At 40.2% G+C, this 19,212-nt stretch overlaps 1 protein-coding gene across 1 annotated transcript; it reads left to right on the forward strand.

Moving 5' to 3' along the window:
* Positions 1-664: 664 nt before the first annotated feature.
* Positions 665-17,111, forward strand: LOC129327956 (vomeronasal type-2 receptor 26-like). The gene is made up of 4 exons (XM_054976704.1): positions 665-885; positions 1,548-1,839; positions 15,012-15,138; positions 16,207-17,111. The coding sequence occupies exons 1-4, from the start codon at positions 665-667 to the stop codon at positions 17,109-17,111; spliced, it is 1,545 nt and encodes a 514-aa protein (XP_054832679.1).
* The last annotated feature ends 2,101 nt before the right edge of the window (positions 17,112-19,212 follow it).

Below are 19,212 nucleotides of genomic sequence, written 5' to 3' on the forward strand. Positions count from 1 at the left end.
ATGGGGGACCTTAACAAAAGCTTTACTGAAATCCAGATAAATCACGTCAACAGAGTTCCCCCGATCCAGCAAGCTGGTCACTCGATCAAAGAAGGAAACCAGGTTGGTCTGGCAGGATCTGTTAGGAACAAAACCATGCTGACTTCCCCGGAAGTCAGCTGAACCCCCATCCTGGAACATACTATTCCAAGTATGTCCTGACTGCACTATTGCTCTGTTCCCCCCCCCCCCCCGGCGCAGTGTTTTTTTTCCTGATCATGGTCACCAAAACCACCTGTGCCTAGTTGCCTCATTAAACAGCAGAAAAAGGTTTTGCTGAAATTTGACAAACGTGTTTTTCCCCCAGCTGTTCTACAGACAACTTGGGCAAAGTGTGATTATCTCCTCTGTAATTATTAACACTTATGATTACTGTGGAGAGAATCGTTAAATCATTTCAGTGGTCATTAGGAAAAATAATAGCACTTGTGGATTATACTAGAAATGCAGTCCTAAAGATTCCGAGTTGATGGCAGGGAAGGGACAGGCAAGGTTCTCTTCAGCTCATCTGTAATTTGTGAAACCACATTAAGGAGATGGTGCAAGTCAGATTTTTAAAAATTAGAATTCCTCTAACATGAAAGTGAGAAGAGAAAAACATTTGTTGTGATTGTCCAGCGGCAAGATGGTATCACTGGCGCTGTGGGTTCTGCTGCTGCTGCCGAATCCACTGATGTGCCAGGCTCACAATGCCCAATGCACCATCAGCGAGTCGCTCGCAAGTCTTCACAAATATTATCAAGAAGGAGATCTCATCATTGGGGGAATCAGTTCTCATATCTATGCCCCTTCAGAAGTGATGTCTTTCACTCGTCAATCCAATTATATGGCGTATGATCATCCTGTGTAAGGAGGTTTCTTTTTTCTGGTTATTCCTACTATCAGTGCATATGAATGGGTTACAGGTTGTTCAAATCACATGGAATTCTAGGAATGCATAGATTAAATTTTACCTTCTCTTTTAACTGGTCAGCCCATTTCTGTTCTGTGTTTCTTTGGGAAAAAGAGGATTCTGACTATTGTCCACTGTGACCCCATATGGAAAGCACTAATTGAAGAGTCTTCCATTATTTTAAAACAGCCAGCTTATTACTTAGCAGAAGAGAGCCGTTGTGTGCAGCCAGGTGATCAAGGAATCTTGGTAAATTGGATGTCATGCTTGAGCCAAGGTTCTTCTTGGATTGTTCATTGGGCTGAATAGAAATCCTTGGTATTACCAATTGGCAGTTTAAAGGAGATGGTTGTGAGGCCACACTTATCCCCCCCCCCTCAATTTCTGCGGAGCATTAGAGTCTAATTACATTTTAGGGTCTCACTGTATTGACTCACTGGTGGGATATTAAAAGATAAGAGAGTAACTTAAAATACATAAAAATATCGCTGGGGTTCAAGAGGATGGAATTTTAAAAGGGATGGAGCTATATTTCTAGTAAGACATGAACAATTAAGCATGAGGCACAATAATGTGACAACCATTTTGCTTAGTTGTTCCGTGATTCTTGTCCTAGTGTACGGACTAAGCACTATCAACATGCCCTGGCTGTGGCTTTCGCTGTGAATGAAATCAATGAAAACCTCCAGATCTTACCAAATGTCACCTTGGGTTTCCACGTCTGTAACAGCTACTTCAATGCAAGAATGACCTATCGTGCCACAATAGAACTTCTCTCTACAAAGAATGGAGTTCTCCCCAACTACAAGTGTGACTTCCAAAACAATCTCATAGCAGTCATTGGAGGACTGGAAGCTGAAACGTCCCTCTCTATAACAACTCTGTTAGCCATCTATGACATCCCACAGGTAAGCAGAGTAGAGTACAAGTAAAGTACTCAGTACTCTACTCAGAGTACGAAGGGAATTTAACCAAAAGGTTTTCCTTGCTATAGAACAGCAGATGTCATCAATTCATGGCAGTTCCAAGCTAAGAGAAATCCATTTTCTAAAGTGGCATGCCTCTTTTTGGTAAATGTATCCAAATGAGAATCCAATGATGTTAAAATGCAAAACATTATGCAATGTCTCTGTCCGTGCTTTATATTTTTATTGGCTTTAGAATATGCATATGATGCCTTTCCTTAAGAACACTGGCCAAGGCATTTCATAACAACATAGAAAGGCATCTAGGGCAGACAGTGAGAGCCAACCAGATGGACCTCAGAAGGTGTCGTGTTCCTGTAGCAGTGCCTCTGGAGGGGAACTTTGGACCCGGACAGTCCAGGGTTCTCAGAGACTGAAACAAGACTCTTTGGTAATCTAGGAACCAGTCTGGATTATATAAAGCAGCTTTTGACCCACATACATCATGTTGCAGCAGCCCTATAGGGATGTTGCCAAGTCACATGTGACTCTGATCCGGGTGTACCTTTCCCAGGAATGGTCACATCTGACAAACCATTAAAGAGCATTTTTTGCCCCATGTTCTTTTTAAAAAAATATTAGTTTACAACTGAATTGCTTTAGATTTAGTTTCTAGGACCTGTTCAAAAATATGTGAATAAGCTATTATATGTATGAATGGGCTATGCCAGAGCACAGAAGGAACTTCCACTTTACAGTGGGATGAGAGAGCTCTGAGAGAGCTGTGACTGACCCAAGGTCACCCAGCAGGCTTCAAGCGGAAGAGTGAGGAATCAAACCCTGGTCTCCAGATTAGAGGCCTGCCACTTTTAACCACTACAGAAAAAAAAAAGATCACTGTGGTGGCAGCTGCTGTTGAAACAATGTTATTTTAATTTACATAGCCACTCACATCTTCAAGAGCCAATCAGAAACCTTGCTGGGCATGAGTCCCAACAGGCCTTACTCAGTTTCTGAAAACTCTTGGTGGGAACTAAGGAAGTATCAGAGAGCACCAGGTCACCATGTTGGGAGCCCCCATATTACAGCATACATTTTCATGAACAATGAAGTTTCTTTCATCAGAGGTATCCAGCTAGTTCCCCTTCACACCTTGCACACTCCCAGCAACAGAAATCATTTTCATTTCTTCTCTATAAATGATGTGAGCCCAAAAGGACCTCCGTATGTACGAGTCAAAAATACGCACGAAGAGACTGAGTCTGGAAGGAAGCTTTTAATGCTTTAAGAGCGGGGAGAAGCCCTCCAAGTCTCGCCCAAAATAGCTAGGTTGCAGACCCAGATTATATACTGTTTAACGCTATCTCAGGGAATCAGAAAGAGGTAATGATTATACTATAACAAGTTACCTGCTCCTACACATTCTATGCAAATGTAGCATAGTCTACAAAGCCTTACTTCACCTAGTTAATACATCAACTGCAATCTCCTGCTTCCTTGCTTTGAAGAAAAACAAGTTTCCCTTCATCTAATATTTGATAGCAGATTGCTATGTTTTAAGGTACGAAGGCTCGTTTGATCTGTATTTAGAATTTCACTTGACCTTTACTATGTTTAATCGTTGTAATCGTTGTTTAGCTTCATTTAGGGCCACGTAAGGAAAAACCGACCTAAGCAAACATTTGGGTCGATTAACATGATTCCTTCTACCCTTTATGGCCTTCTGTAGAACCAAATTCAGATCCATCCATGACCAGAAAGCAAAGGTCAGAACTGTCTTTGGTTTTTTTTTCATTCCCACATAGCGATGTGTTTTTTTAAAAAAATATTTTTATTTCAATTATTAACAAAACTGTTTACAATATGAAATACAACGTGGGTAAATTGTTAAAAACTACATAACAGAGAAAGGTAAAACATGGAAAGACAAATTCACGTTAAATGATCTGATATATTTTGGATTATAGATTCAGGATTGTTTGGTATATTTTATTGGGAGGATATAGATTTTCTTTAGAAATGTATTCAAAAAAGGGGAACCATTTTTCTATAAAATTTGTTGTTTGGGGGAAATTTTCAGCTTGATAGATTCCATAATTGAGTTTTTCAAAAAAAAAAATTTCCCATATTTTAGAATACCAACTGGTAATTGTCGGTACAGTATGTGATTTCCATTTTAAAGCAATTAAGTTTTTTTGCTGACGTTAAGAAGATATTGATGAGGTCTCGTCGAATTGGTGGGATCTCTATATCATTCCATTGATTCAGAAATATCAGCTCAGGTTTCTTTGGTATTTTGTAGCCAGTTAACAAAAAGATTTGGTGCAAGATTTTATTCCAGAATTCTTCTATGTAATGACATTTCCACCAACAATGTATATATGATCCTGTATCCCCACATCCCTTCCAACATAAAGATTAACTGTGAGAGTAAATAGCTGCTAATTTTTTGGGTGTAAGATCCCATCTTGTTAATATCTTATAGGGCTGTAGTTTAATATTAACTGTTGATGAATTAAATATTTTAGAGGACCATAATATTTCCCATTGTTCTTTTGATAATATTTTGTCACAGTCTTGGTGCCATTTTGACTGATATGTTAAGGTTTTAAGTTTAATGTTTTGTAGCAAAATATTATAAATTTTGGAGATTACTCCTTTATTTGAAAGACCTTTCCTATCTATAATTTGTTCAAATGCAGTCTTTGGTTGTTTCATAATGTTCTTTAAGTTTATAGAAGAGGCTAGATTCTTTAATTGAAAATAAATAAACCATGATATATTACTATTAATTTTTTGCTCCGATTCTGGTTTATCTAGTAAGCCTTCTCGGGAGGCAATATCAGTTAGCCTTGTTATGTTGTTTTGGTTCCATTTTTTAGTGAATGCGGGTGAGAGACCTGGTGGAAACCAATCCTGAAAAAGAAAAGAAGAGAACCTGGAATATTTGGGGGTGATTTTATTTCTATAAGCATCCCATACTTTTAGGATAGCTGTAAAAAAGATGTTTTGTTTAGTGTTTGTGGGGCAGACGTGTTGTTTATTCCATAGAAGATCCTGAATGGATTCATTTTCTTGTGTGTTTTGTAAAAGGTTGATCCAATCCATATGATCTTCCTTCTGTATTATAGAAATTACATTTTTTAATCGTGCAGCTTTTTGATAGAGATCAATATCTGGGAAATTAAAGCCTCCTTGTGTGTTTTTTAATCTTAGTGTTGTAAATGCAATTCTTGGATGTTTATCTTGCCACAAAAATGTATTGAAGAAGGTTTGCCATTGTTTTAAAAGTTTTGGTGGAATTAATATTGGAATTGTTCGAAAGAAAAAAATTAACTTGGGAAGTGCAAATGATTTAATTAGATGGTATCTATCATACCATGATAATTGTTTTTTATTCCAGTCACTTAATTCTGCTCTTATTTTAGCCATTTTATCTATGTGATTTAACTTTAGTAACTGGTTGAGGTCAGAGATGGTAGGATTATACCCAGATATGGTAGTTTTTTTTGGTTCCCACTAGAATTTATATATGTGTTTAATATTCAACTGAGTTGTAGTTGTTGTGTTTAAAGGATGCATGTTCGACTTGGTGTAGTTTATTTCTAATCCTGAAATTTGACCAAATAAACTTAAAAGATTTGATAAGTGTTGAAGTGATAGGATTGGGTTTGTGAGGTATAGCAGCATATCATCTGCAAAAGCACTGAGTTTATATGTTTTAGAGTTAACTGTGATTCCTTGAATTTGGGTGTTCTCCCTGATTACTATTGTCAGTGGTTCTAATGCAACTGCAAATAAAGCAGGTGACAAAGGGCAGCCTTGTCTTGATTTTGTCTGAAGTGTTGCCATTTATTTTGACATGCGCTGTGGGTTGTGAATAGATTATCTTTATTATACGTCGGAAATTTTCTCCAAAGCCCATATGGTATAGTGTTTCATCTAAATAAGATATTTCTAAGGAATTGAAGGCTTTTTCGATATCTAATGATAAGAATAGAGCTTCAGTATGTTGTTTTTTGCATATAGACATTAAATTTAAAGTTTTATAAATATTGTGTGTTAATCCTTCATGCCTGCCGGGCATGAAGCCAGTTTGGTCCTTGTGTATATAGTGAGTGATAAATGAATTAAGACGTTCGGCTATAACTGAAGTAAATATCTTGTAATCTTGATTTAAGAGAGAAATTGGGCGAAATGAGGCTGGGGTTTTATGATCTTTGCCTTGCTTTGGAATTACTATAATAGAAGCAGTCGACCATGAAGGAGGCTGTATTCCTGATGTTAGTAACATGTTACAAGTTTCAGTAAGGGGTTGTAACAGAAGTGGGGCAAATTTTTTATAAAATTCTGCAGGAAATCCGTCTGGTCCTGATGTTTTGTTGTTTTTTAATTTTTGTATGACTGCTGCAATTTCTTGTGTGGTGATTGGATTCTCCAGATTTGACTGATGTGCTTTTTCTAATTTTTTAAGATTTTTAAGTGATTGCAAAAAATGGGATATGTTTTCTGGTTTTGGTTTTTTTGATGTATATAGTTGATTATAGTAATCTCTGAAGATATTAATTATGTCTTTTGATTTAGTGTATATTTGTCCTTTTTTTGTCTTGGATTACCCTGATTAATTTTGCTACGCTCTTTTCTTTTATTCTCCAAGAGAGAATACATAAAGTCTTTGGTGTATTGAACCAATGTTTCTGTTTTAAATATATGAGATTTTTAAAAATTTTATCTGATTCTACGGTTTCTAAAAGTTTGCGTTCATTTATTAGTTTCTGGTATACTTTTTTACTACCACTCTGTTTATGTAGGAATTCCAAGTGTTTAATTTTCCCTGTAATTTCTTGTTTTTGAGCTTTCTTATCCTTGTGAATTCGTGATGTTAATGCTATTAGATGTCCTCTAGAGACGGCTTTTAAAGCGTCCCAAAAAATATGTGGTTTTGTTTCTGGTGTTGTATTTTCTTTCATGTATTGTTTGATGATATTCTCAATTTCCTTAACATGATTAGAATGGTACAGTAGTGATTTACTAAATGTCCAGTGTTTTTCAGTTTTTGTTTCTGACTTAAATGGAATGGTGCAAGTAGTCCAAGCATGATCTGAATGGATTATGTTACCAATTTCAGTTGAGTTTACCTGATTAATTATTTTTTCTGAAGTTAAAATAAGGTCAGTTCTGGTGTAAATGTGATGTCTAGGTGAGTAGTAAGTAAAGTCTTTTTCTGTAGCATGAGTTTGTCTCCATACATCGATCAGATTGTGATTTTTTATCAATGTTGCCAATTTAGTATTGTGACATTTCTTATTGGATTTTTTATAGTCTGACCTATCTAATTTGTGATTCATTATGAAATTAAAGTCTCCACCCACAATCAGTTCGCCTTCCTGAAATTTTTCTAGATTAATTAATAGTTCTTCTATAAAGGTTATTTGCCTTTGGTTAGGTGCATAGATGGATGCCACCGTAAGAAGTTGATTGCCTACAGTTCCTTTTACAAATATATATCTACCCAGAGGATCAACTTTTTGTAGCTTTATGAAAAAAGGGAGTATTTTTGGATACTATAATTGCAACCCCACGTGCTTTAGAAGTGCCGTAAGCATGGTATTGTGTCTGAATCCATCTGTCTTTCAGTGTTAAAGGATTACCAGCACGAATGTGTGTTTCTTGAAGTAGAGTGATATCTGGTTTAAGTTTAGCTATATGTGTAAGTATGCATTTTCTCTTAATTGGATTCCCCAAGCCTCGAACATTATAAGAAATTACTTTTAGTTCAGAACACATATTGTAACTTCTCCCTCCAATTTCCTCTTAGAAATAAATTATTTTTTGTGTTAAAGAAATAGCTTTTAAACAACTTATTTGGTAACAGTAATGCTATTTAGTATATAAAATCTGAACGATAAGACAATTTTCTGATGACAATACAGCACTTGTTATAACTTTAAATTTTGATTATACTTAACTGTGTATTATAAACAGTAATACTTCTAATATCTGTAATGTAACAATATAAACTTGAAGTAGTAATATAACTTTCTAATAACAGTAAAACTCTTCTATAACTCTAAACTTTGTTTATAACTAATTATTTGATATAAAATAGTAACACTCTATAATATAGGAACAATAACAATCCCTATTATCAATAAATTTCTGTTTAATTGAATTTGATTAATAAGCCAAAAGGGGGAAAAAATGGAAGAAACTGAAACTTATCCTATATAACCCTCTATAATCCAAGAGATAAACTTCTCTCCTGAATTACTGGAAAGTTCCAGAATATCTGGGTAATTTTAATTTGGAAGTTAATTAAATTACTGTATTTTATAATCTGCCCCTGCCCTGAACCCTTTGTTGATATTTTGATGCTATGAATGGCATTTGTTTCAGTCATTGGAATTAGAGCTTCTACTATTTCTAATGCAGAGTTTGAGAATTCAATTGTGCCTAATCGGTATCTTGCTTCCTTTTTGTGGGGTTGAAGGATATGATCTCTTTCTTTTGTTAGATATGTTATCTAACTCCATAGGCAGTTCCAGGTTAATGCTCTGTAACAGGTATAATCCAATCTCTTGGTCGTCTGCTGTGTAGGTCTCTCCTTGTTGTTTTACTTGGAGTTTAGTAAAGTTTATCCACCTATAGTTGATTTTAGCTTTCCTTAAGGCCGCCGTTACTGGTTTGTTCCTTTCTTTTATTTAAAATATCCTTTGGCAGATCAGTTAACACCAGGATAGAAGCTCCTTTGTATGTAAAGGTGTGTGATCTTGCCACCTCCAAGATTTTTTTTCTTGTTCTCCAGTCGACAAATGTTGCTACAACATCCCTGGGACTTCTCCTTTTGAGATGATTAGGGTAGCCAAGGCGATATGCTTTAGAAATTAGAGGGCTGATGCCCTCTTCTAATTGAAGGCATGTGGCTAACCAGTTAGAGAGGAAAGAGATTAAATCTGCATTTATTATTCCAGATTCTTCAATCCCTCTAAATTTTAAGTTCTGCTGACAGTTTGCAAGCTCACGGGTTTGAATTCTACTTTGCATATGGTCATTCTCTTTTTGTAAGTCTTGCACACCTCTTTGCAAGGCAATGCTAAGATCCATTGCATTTTCAGCTTTTAGCACTGCTTTGTTAATGTCTATTTTAATTTCTGCAATTTGCTCTGTTAAATTGGAATAGTTTTGAAGGATATTAGACTCCATAGCTTGAAGTAAGGCTGGTAAGCTTAAGTCTGATGAAGAGTTACTTACTCTGCTTTCCTCGGCAGCCATTTTGAGTGTGTCTTTTTCAGCTCTGATTTCTGCTGCTGGTGTTTGGGAGACCAGGAAAAAATCTTGAAGCTTTTTAGCAGCCTTACTGTTTGCTTTCTTCTTTTCTGTTGTTTGTTTGTTCATAGCATTCATTTTACAGTTGTTAGGTTGTTTAAAGGGCTCAGGGTAAGACAGAGCACAGCTTTAGGTGGCCATTTGCTTTTGCTGCAAAGCCACACCCCCCAGAGATGTGTTTTGAAAACTTTTTAATCTCAGTCACTACATTTCCCTCCTAATGCTGACTTCCTTTAGCTCACCTATGGCTCCACTCCTGATACAAATGGAAAATCATCAGGCCTTTCTGTCTATCAGATGGTCCCACATGAAGCCCAGCAATACAAGGGAATCCTCCACTTAATTCTGCATTTCAGGTGGACATGGACTGGGATCATTGCTGCGGACGATGAACATGGAGCAAGAGTTCAACAAGCCATCCTTACTCTCTTTTCTCAAAATGGTGTCTGTTTGGCTTTCATAGAAAAACTTCTCCCACTCACTACAATAGAATATTATTCTAACATGATGGAACAGAGATGGAGACTGTTTGATGTTCTTCTAACAGGGAGTAAAGCCAATGCAGTTATCCTTTTTGGAGATACCGAGTTTCTCTCTTACTTGAGATGGTCAATAATATTATCAGAGATAAGAGACGCAACAGCAATACCTAAAGATAAAGTGTACATTGTGACGATTGATATGGATTATGCATCCTATTATTGTCAAAGAAATTGGGGCATAGAGTTCCTTCACGGTGCTATCTCCTTCACCGTTCACACAAATGAACCACTGGGGTTCCAGCAATTTCTTCAGAGCAGACAGCCTCTTTGGACAAATGGAGATGGCTTCATCAGGGACTTCTGGGAACAGGCATTCCTCTGCCATTTTTCTGGTTCACACATGGGGCAGGACTTTGATAAAAATTGCACTGGGGAAGAGAAGCTGGACAGCCTGCCTGGAGATGTATTTGAAATGCGTATGACTGGCCACAGCTACAGTATCTACAATGCTGTCTATGCTGTGGCACATGCTCTGGAAGCCATGTATTCCTCCCTTTATGGACACAGAAGAATGATGGAGAGAAAGAAACGTGACCTCTTGAGTCAACCGTCATGGCAGGTAAATGTCATATGTCAAAAGAAAAGCATATATCTGGGGTATGAAGGAGGATGAAATCGGTTCAACAAACATCCTCTCTAAAAACCCATTCAGGAATTCATCGACTTCATTTCTTTCCAGCAAAAACCGCCACAGTTCTTCACTGTTTGCTCTGCACTTTTCCTCCCACTTTGGAGGGCAATAAAAAGTTACAGATGCGAAATACATTTGCAGGCGAGTGCTGAGTGGGGGACGAGAGCGGAGAGGGAGCACAGTGACAAAAACACATGGACACAGTGCTGGAGGTAAAGAGGCCACAACTTTATTGAGGCTATAGGTCAGGGAACAAAGGTGTGCATAGGGCACCTATCTGAGCATCAGCTGACCTGCCTGCCAAGCCGATGACCCACACCACCCCTCAGATCACTTCTGAGGAGGGGAACCATGGGATGAGAGTCAGTGGGATGCCATGTGGGCATACACCCCGTGTGAATCATCCCCTGCCACCTGGGACTGAGGTTGACTGACAGCCCCTGACGGGGCATGTGCTGGTCATTCCTCACTCCCCAGACCCTTTATGGGGATCCCCATAATAGGTAAACTGAGCCTGAGGACCCTGTTTCCCTCCTAGCGGATCGGTGTCCACTGCCCAATCCACAGCCTATTCACTCCAAAGTTGTGATGAAAAGGAGGGCTGGGCAGGATGCCGCCATGGGCCAAGTGCCAAGGTGTGGGGGCCAGTTTCCCAGACCAGGAGCCTGCACGGGATGTGCTCCCCTGGCCCCTGGCCATTCCCAGCCCCTCCACAACATGGCGGCCACCATGCCTTCTCCCTGCTTGCCTTCCCTGCATCGCCCACAACTTGATCACCCAGGTAAGTCTGGAAGCCACTGTTTCTTCTTGAAATCGACACACACACACAAAGAGCAAGAACAAAATCATACAATAAAGAATAAAATGGAAAAAAAATGTATCAGGCACATGCCGCTTACTAGCACTCCTTTAAAAATCATTCTGTTAAGAAGTAATTACCAGCATGGCCTTGACTTCCCAAAGAATAGCTCATCTCCATTTGTGTTTCCCTTTTCAACCTAGCTTCACCACTTTCTGAGAAGCGTCTCATTTAATAACAGTGCTGGGGACAAAATTGCATTTGATACCAATGGAGAATTGGTAACTGGGTATGATCTTATAAACTGGCTCGCTTTCCCAAATCAGTCGTTTTTTAAAGTGAAAATTGGAGAGTTTCACCCAGAAGCTCCTGCAGTCCAAGAGTTTACCATTAATGAAGAAGGCATCACATGGAACAGTGGGTTTAACCAGGTAATAAACATGTTATGCTAAAATGCACTGTACATCTTCACTAGAGATGGGCACGGTCCACATAACGGACCTAATTTCGTCACGAACTTACCCAGTTCGTCCTTCGCGAACACGCGGCCTGTGGGCACATGTTTTTCTCACGAAACCGCCGAACATTGGGGCTTTCTGTCCGTGTGTCCATTGGCCCGTCATGCCAGGATTCCTGCTCAAATAATTTCCTCGGCAGCGGTGTGGAGCCACCTTCCCCATTTGGAACACACCAATCTTAGCCCAGGGAACCTTGATTGGCAGCTCTGTCAGCCAAACAGAGATCACCAGCCTTTCTGCATAAAAGACAAAGCGTGTGAAGCTCCACTCCATTTTGCTGGCATGGGGATGCGAGTTAGCTTAGCAACTACTTGCTGTGGGGAAGGGGTTTTTTTTTGTGAGAGTGTGGCTTGTGCCTTAGGGCTTTGGGGCTTCAGTTGCAAGAGAGCTTACTCTTTTCTCCATTCCTGTTTAATTTTTTTCTCCTTTCTATTCTAGTTTTCTTGGGAGCACTTTTTTAAAAATCCTTTTACCGCATTATCGGGTTACTCTGTTTTCTTTCTGTGTTTTGAGTCCTTGGGTTCCTCTCGAGCTTAATCCCCCCTCCCCCCCAAATCTCTTCCTTTTTTCTGGGTTGCCGGTGGGTTCTATCTGACGCCACCCCACGGACAGACCCACAGTGGGTGCAAGGCAGCTTTGGGCGTTGTCTGCCTGAGTTCTTGCCTTCTTTCCCCCACGTTCTTTCTTGGCTGCTGATGAGATGCAAATGGAGGGAGAGTGCTATTAGGCTCTGTGAAACACCCACTCTCTGATGACCGGCAGCAGGTTTTGGGGGGCTCTGTCTGCTTCACTTCTTTCTAAGCCTTTTTCACTCCCTAAATAGTGGGTGACTTGGGGGGATATTTCCAGCCTGGCTTTTGAGGTGCAGGGGGAAGACTGCTACTGGCCTCTGTGAAACACCCACCCTAGGACCACTGGCAGCAGGTTTGGGGTGGCTCTGTCTGCTTCACTTCTTTCTAAGCCTTTTTCACTCCCTGAATAGTGGGTTTGTATTTGTATATTGACGAAACACTGTAAGGCACATGAAGACTGAGCTTTACAAACATATATTATCCTCCTCCCGACGACAAACCCTGTCCCTGCACCTTCTAAGTACTTTATCTTTTTCTTGATATGATTTGTATGCTGACAAAACAGTCTAAGGCACATGATGAGCTTCCTTGATGGACTGCTTCACGTTTGGTGAAGTGGGTTTTGTTGGCGACCGTCCTGCTCTTGCAAGCGCAAGGGCCCCTCTGAGGGTCAATCCCCAAAGTCCAGTTAGAAGTAGGACAGTGGCCCAGGTCAGCTTGCTTGATACCAAGTAAGCTGACACACCACATCACTAAGGTGGGACTCATTGTCCACTGCCCAAAGAGGCTCCCTCTGAACAGGCTAGCATAAGTTTCCTTCCCTCAAGGTGTGGAAGACATCCTTTCCATCCCTCCCGTGCCTTCCATTCCAGCAAGGGGCCTTTGAATTGGTACATGATCCTGTTGCAGAGTTGGCTTTCACTCAAGTACATCCATTCATTTCCCATCATGGAGAGTTGGTCTCCCCGTCCCCAGGGAGGGCATCTCTTGTTGATGCAGCCCCATGTAGGTGGGTTTTGTGGGCAGCCACCTCTCCTGAACAGGAGCACAAGTCTCTCTCCTTCCCCCAAGGGTGGGTAAGGGTCAGTCAGAATAGGGGAGGGGAAGTTGTTGTTTGTCTCTTTGGAAAAGTGATAATTGAGGAGCGTTACATGAGTACCTTTGGTGGGGAAAGTTGACTGAAATGAAAATCTGTGGGAAAACCAAGGCCTTTTCCGACTCGAATCGGTTCTCGAACCAGTACTCGAACCGGGCCTGGTCCGTTAAAAGTTCGTGGACCGTGGAAGCCCACGAACCCCGAACCAGCGGTCCATAGGCAAATGCCAGTCCGTGCCCATCTCTATACTGCTTTTTCAAATCAGCAATGTTGAGTGCAAATGCTCCTTTGAAACCACAGGACAGAAAGAATCGCCCCTGTGGCTTAATTTATAGGAAGGAGGAAAAGGATTAAATTTTCCATCCTCTTTTCCCACATCTTCTCTCTTATCTGATGAAGGGAGCTCTGACTCTCTAAAGCTCATTGCCTGGAAACCTAGGTGCTACTGGACCTGAATCTTGCTTTCTGCGTGTCCTCTTTCCCAAATCTTATGCTGGAGATCTTGGGACTCGTGGATGGGTGCTGTAGTAAGAATTGGGTGCGATAGAGGAAAAGCTAGCGGAGCCCATTAAAAGTCCTTTTTTTAAACAAAAGACAGTGCTGCTCACATTATATGAACAAATTGTGATCTGAACAGAAAAGTCATCGAGACCTCTCTCTGATATGATACTTTTCTATAGGCGGATTTGGGGGGGGGGTTGGAAAAGGGAAGAATATTCAAATATGTCAACTCTTTAAATAGGGTTGCCAGCCTCCAGGAGGGTACTTGATGACAAAACAAGAGGCACCTCTAGAATCAAAGCCAAACAGCTCGGTGATAAATACCACACTGGAGGAAAACACAATAAACATACACTATTTAGTTTTATAAATATATAATTTTGTAAAACATTTAAAGGTGAAAAGTGACTAGTACTTAATAAACATGTAACAAAATATTTCTATAAGCATTAAGTACAAATTTACATTGGTGTCGGCTGAACACAAAAAGCATACTCTCATATATAAACAATTAAACAAGTCCTTTCTGGCCCCTGATGAAGTGTTGCGTACATGAAACAAGAGTAATCTGTCAGCGGCCTCTTGTTGGGCAAGGGGATCCTTTTGGGTCCTCCTTACCCCATTTTCATAGGTCCACCTAAAAAAGAAAAAAGGAATAAGCATTATTCAGTTATACGAATATGTATGATTGGAATACTTACCTGTTGAACTTGTGGACTTCTTTCGAGCAGCCTTCTTCAGCTACACCACCTGCAATACAAATTTAGGACTTGTTTAATTGTTTATATACAACTGGTCTGCAGACTATAGAGATCAGTTCCCTTTTAGGAAAGGCCAGCTTCCGAAGGCGGACTGTATGGCCTAATGTACCCCATGAGTTCTTTCCCCTCACTCTACCCTCCCTAGGCACCACCTTCCAATCTCTAGAAATTTTGAAAGCCAGAATAGGTGATCCTGGCCCACTCAAGATGGAACTATACCAAAGATGAATAATTTTCATGAGCTAAAAGAGCTCTGGAGAAGTAATTAAACATAGTGCACTCTGTGGTGAATGTATCAAAGGCACTACTCACTGCACACGAGAAGTGATAATCTTGAGCTATCGATGCATAATAATGTGAAGAAACAAACAAAATGTCATTTTACATCTATTACTGACGGGTCGTTTTCCTGACTTATTTGTACATTAGACACCACCCCTTTCTGTCTGCAGTGAAAGTTGCCATCCAGGTCAGAGGAAGAAAATGAAGGAGGGGGAGCCATTCTGTTGCTACGACTGCGTTCCGTGTCCGGAAGGGAAGATTTCAGAGAAGCAGGGTAAGAATATTTGCAGTGGATTCGTAAACGGAGTTGCGCCTTAAGAGAGAGCTGGTGTGGTGCAGTGGTTAGTCTGCTGGAGCAGAATTTGGAAGACCCAGGTTCCAGTCCCAACTCTGCCATGGAAGTTTGTTGGGTGACCTTGGGCCAGTCACACGTTCTCAGCCAGATATGTGCCTCTCTAGATTGTTGTGGGGATGAAAAGAAGAGAATAGAACAACGTAGCCTGCTTTGGGTCCCCATTTGGAGAGAAAGGAAAGATTATAAATGAATATCATGAAGTAATTTAGGGCAAAAAGAATCCTAATTTTTAGAATACGCTGATGGCTTCTGAATGGCTGGTGATGGGGCACGAAAAATATCTTGGGTTTGTACTGTCACAGATCATTATCAAAATATATTTTTAACTAGGAATGTGCAGCAAAAAAATGGTTTAATCAGGATCCAGGTATCAGGAATACCATACACATTTGTTATCCCTAATATCTGGGTCAGATTCTCTAATCTGATTTAGTAAAATTAAAGAATCCCTAATTCATTTGGCCTATGGGGGAAATTATGGGGACGGGCTGTGGGGCATTTTTTAAAGCAAACCCCACAGCATTTGCAGGGGTCCTTCTTCTTCCCGTCCACTAAAGACGGTCAATGTCTCCGGAAGATCGGACCTCAGGATCCATTTCTATGGTGGAATAGGGCACTGGCAGCCAAGTACAATCTTGCTGTACTGGATGACCTTGGACCAATTGTTCTCTCTCAATATACCCTCTCTCATTAGACCCTGTATCTGATGATCGGAGATGGAGACACTTTTTAAGAAAAAATCTCCTGATCCAAATACGTTTTCTGCAACAGTAGTGAAGTATTTCAATAGGAAAGTAAAATAAAGCCATCTCCTGCTTGCATATGGAGGAGCCCAGCTGAGCTCCTACAGAGCCGTGCAGGCACAGACGGCTTGTAATGTGAAGTACAGATGCTGTGATCCCTACCGGAGGATCCACTGCAAGTATGAAGTACGAGAATGGCTGTGGGATACAGGAAACATTGATGCTGTCCTTCCTTGTTTTACAGACTTGGATGACTGCATCACTTGCACAGAAGATCGCTATCCAAACATGGGACAGTCCCAGTGTGTTCTCAAAGGCGTCGATTTCTTGTCTTACGAAGAGCCATTGGGGGTCACTTTAGTGACTTTTGTCCTTCTCTTTTCTTTCATCACAGTTTGGGTGCTCGGAATCTTTATCAAGCACCGTGGCACCCCCATTGTCAGAGCCAACAACAGGAACCTCACCTACGCTCTCCTTATCTGCCTCCTCTTCGGCTTCCTTTCTGCTTTGCTATTCATTGGTCAGCCAGCTCGGGTGTCATGTCTCCTCCAACAAAGCCTTTTTAGCCTGGTCTTCTCGGTTGCCATTTCTTGTGTGCTGGCAAGAACGGTCACAGTGGTTCTGGCTTTTCTGAGCATCCAGCCAGGGAGCAGCATGAGGAAGTGGGTGGGGAAAAAAGTGGGCAACTCTATTGTGATTTCCTGCTCCTTTTTCCAAGCGGCAATTTGCTGTGTGTGGCTGGCAACTTCTCCCCCATTCCCTGATGCTGACGAGCGCTCAGAGGCCGCAACAGTCGTACTGGAATGCAATGTAGGGTCTGTCACCATGTTTTACTCTGCCCTTGGTTATATGGGCTTCCTGGCCTTTGTTAGCTTCGTGGTGGCTTTCGTGGCCAGGAAGTTACCTGATAGTTTTAATGAAGCCAAATTTATCACTTTCAGTCTATTGGTCTTCTGCAGTGTGTGGTTGTCCTTTGTTCCAACCTACTTGAGCACCAAGGGGAAATACCTGGTGGCCGTGGAGATCTTCTCCATCTTGGCCTCCAGTGCCGGACTTCTAGGTTGCATCTTTGCCCCCAAAAGTTACATTATTATTCTGAGGCCTGACCTGAACCACAGGGAACAGCTGATAAGAAGGAAAGGGCAGTAATGTGGAGTCCCAGGTTTGTCTACATCCTTGGAAGTGAAGGTGCTATAAAAGACTTCCTGTGGCCTTTGTGTCTGCAGGGGGCACCTCTTCAGGAACAGTTGTTTTCCTCAACAGCTTTCAATGTCTAAACATTTTGTGATTGCCCCCCAGCACTCTATGGCAGCCATTTTGCAATGGCACCCACTCACTGTTGTCAAAATTCATGAAAAACAGAAAGATCAAACCTTGAAGGTTTGTGTGCTTAGGTGATAGTTGGGTCAGAAAATTCCTGGATCTAGAGCCATGTTTCCCAATATGTGGAAGTAGGTTGTGAAGCCTATGAAAATGAGGAGCAGGCCAGCCTTCCCTAACAGCCACTCCTGCCCTTTGCATTTCTCTTTTTCTCCCTCTATGACAGCTTCTTACATTCTTGCTTCTCTTACCGTTATCGGAGTAAAAAGGGAAAATATATGGTGGCCGTCTTAGCGACTAGTGCTGAGTTAACAGGTCCCCCCAATGCTATATAATTGTCTTGAAGCCTGTAAAGAACAGAAAGGACCAGCTAATGAGAAGAAATAAATAGCCATTTAAATTTTATTGTTTGCTTTTTTACCATGATTCATTTCCCAAATGTTATTGTTTAACTGGGAGCTACCCTTGGAAAGAAGTTTTAGAAATCGATTCCAGAAGAGTAGCCATGCTCATCTGCTACACCAAAAAGAACCAAAGGATCTTGTCGAATGTGGGGAACAGTTCCACAGGGTTCTTTGTGTATTTTAACTGATTGGCATTTGCTAAGTTCTGTTGCTGTGGCTTCTTGGAAAAAAATGCTTAAAATTCTTTAAAACTGATGAAGTATACGTACAGCTAGGGAGTTGTATTCTCTGTTTTTATAATAACTACTACACTTATCTACTGCTCTTTAGATAGATAGGTGCCCCACTCAGAATGGTGAACTAGGATAACGACATGTACTAATATTAAAGAGAACATTTACAAAATGATTTATCGTTGGTACATGACACCAAAGAAGATTGCGCTAGGGAATCTGAATACTTCTAATAAATGTTGGAAATGTAAGAAGCATGAGGGCTCCCTCTATCACATGTGGTGGTCGTGTGAGGTAGCTAGGCAGTACTGGGGGGAAGTAATAAGAGAAATGAGTGAAATTTTACAATTTCAAATAAATAAGAACCCAGAACTCCTGCTACTAAACTTGGGAATGGAGGGAATTCCAGCCCATCATAGGACGTTGATATTCTATATGACAGCAGCAGCCAGACTTTTGTATGCGCAAAAATGGAAAGTACAAGAAGTGCCAACTATTGAAGATTGGATCTACAAATTGCTGTACATGGCAGAAATGGATAAGATGACAAGAAAACTGAGAAATCTGGACTCAGGGCAGTTTAACACAGACTGGGAGAAGCTGAAACAATATCTGGAGAAGAAATGGGAGGTGGGAGGAAAACTGTGGCAGTTTGAGAACTACTGAAGTATAATAAAAGTATAATAGAGGGGGGTGACTTTACCGAGCGAGGAAGAGATAAATGTGAATTAATAAGCAGTTAACAGATTGATATATAAATAGATATATATAGGTTAATAGATAGAATATTGATAGAAAATAATTAATGATAAGGTTTAAATATAAGGATTGAATAACTAACAATATTTTCTTTCTTTGATAAGATTTATATGCACCAAACTGAATGTATAGAAGAGTTAAATTGATTGATTATGTGATGTGCTATATAGAATTACCATAAAAAGATAGAATGAGGAATATATAGAGAATAAGTCAAATTGTTTGATTTAAATGTAAGATTTTTATGGTATATAGAAATATTTAAAACTGGAAAATGGGATAAATTGTTTATCTAAGATGGAAACAAAGACTTACAGTTTGGGTATATAACAAGAAAAGTAGTTAAGGATGTACTGCTTAATATAATAGAGAATGTATATCTGTTTTAGATAGAGGAATTTAACAGAAGTAAGGGAAAAGGGACAAAGGGTGGGAAAGCTGTTGGAAGTCAATAAAAGGGGGGGAAAGGGAGGGGGTTAGGAATGAAAAATTTGGGGAAAATTGAATGTAATGTAAAAATAATGGATTCTAACC

This window comes from Eublepharis macularius, chromosome 4 (genome assembly GCF_028583425.1).
Source record: "Eublepharis macularius isolate TG4126 chromosome 4, MPM_Emac_v1.0, whole genome shotgun sequence".
Taxonomy (NCBI): Eukaryota; Metazoa; Chordata; class Lepidosauria; order Squamata; family Eublepharidae; genus Eublepharis; species Eublepharis macularius.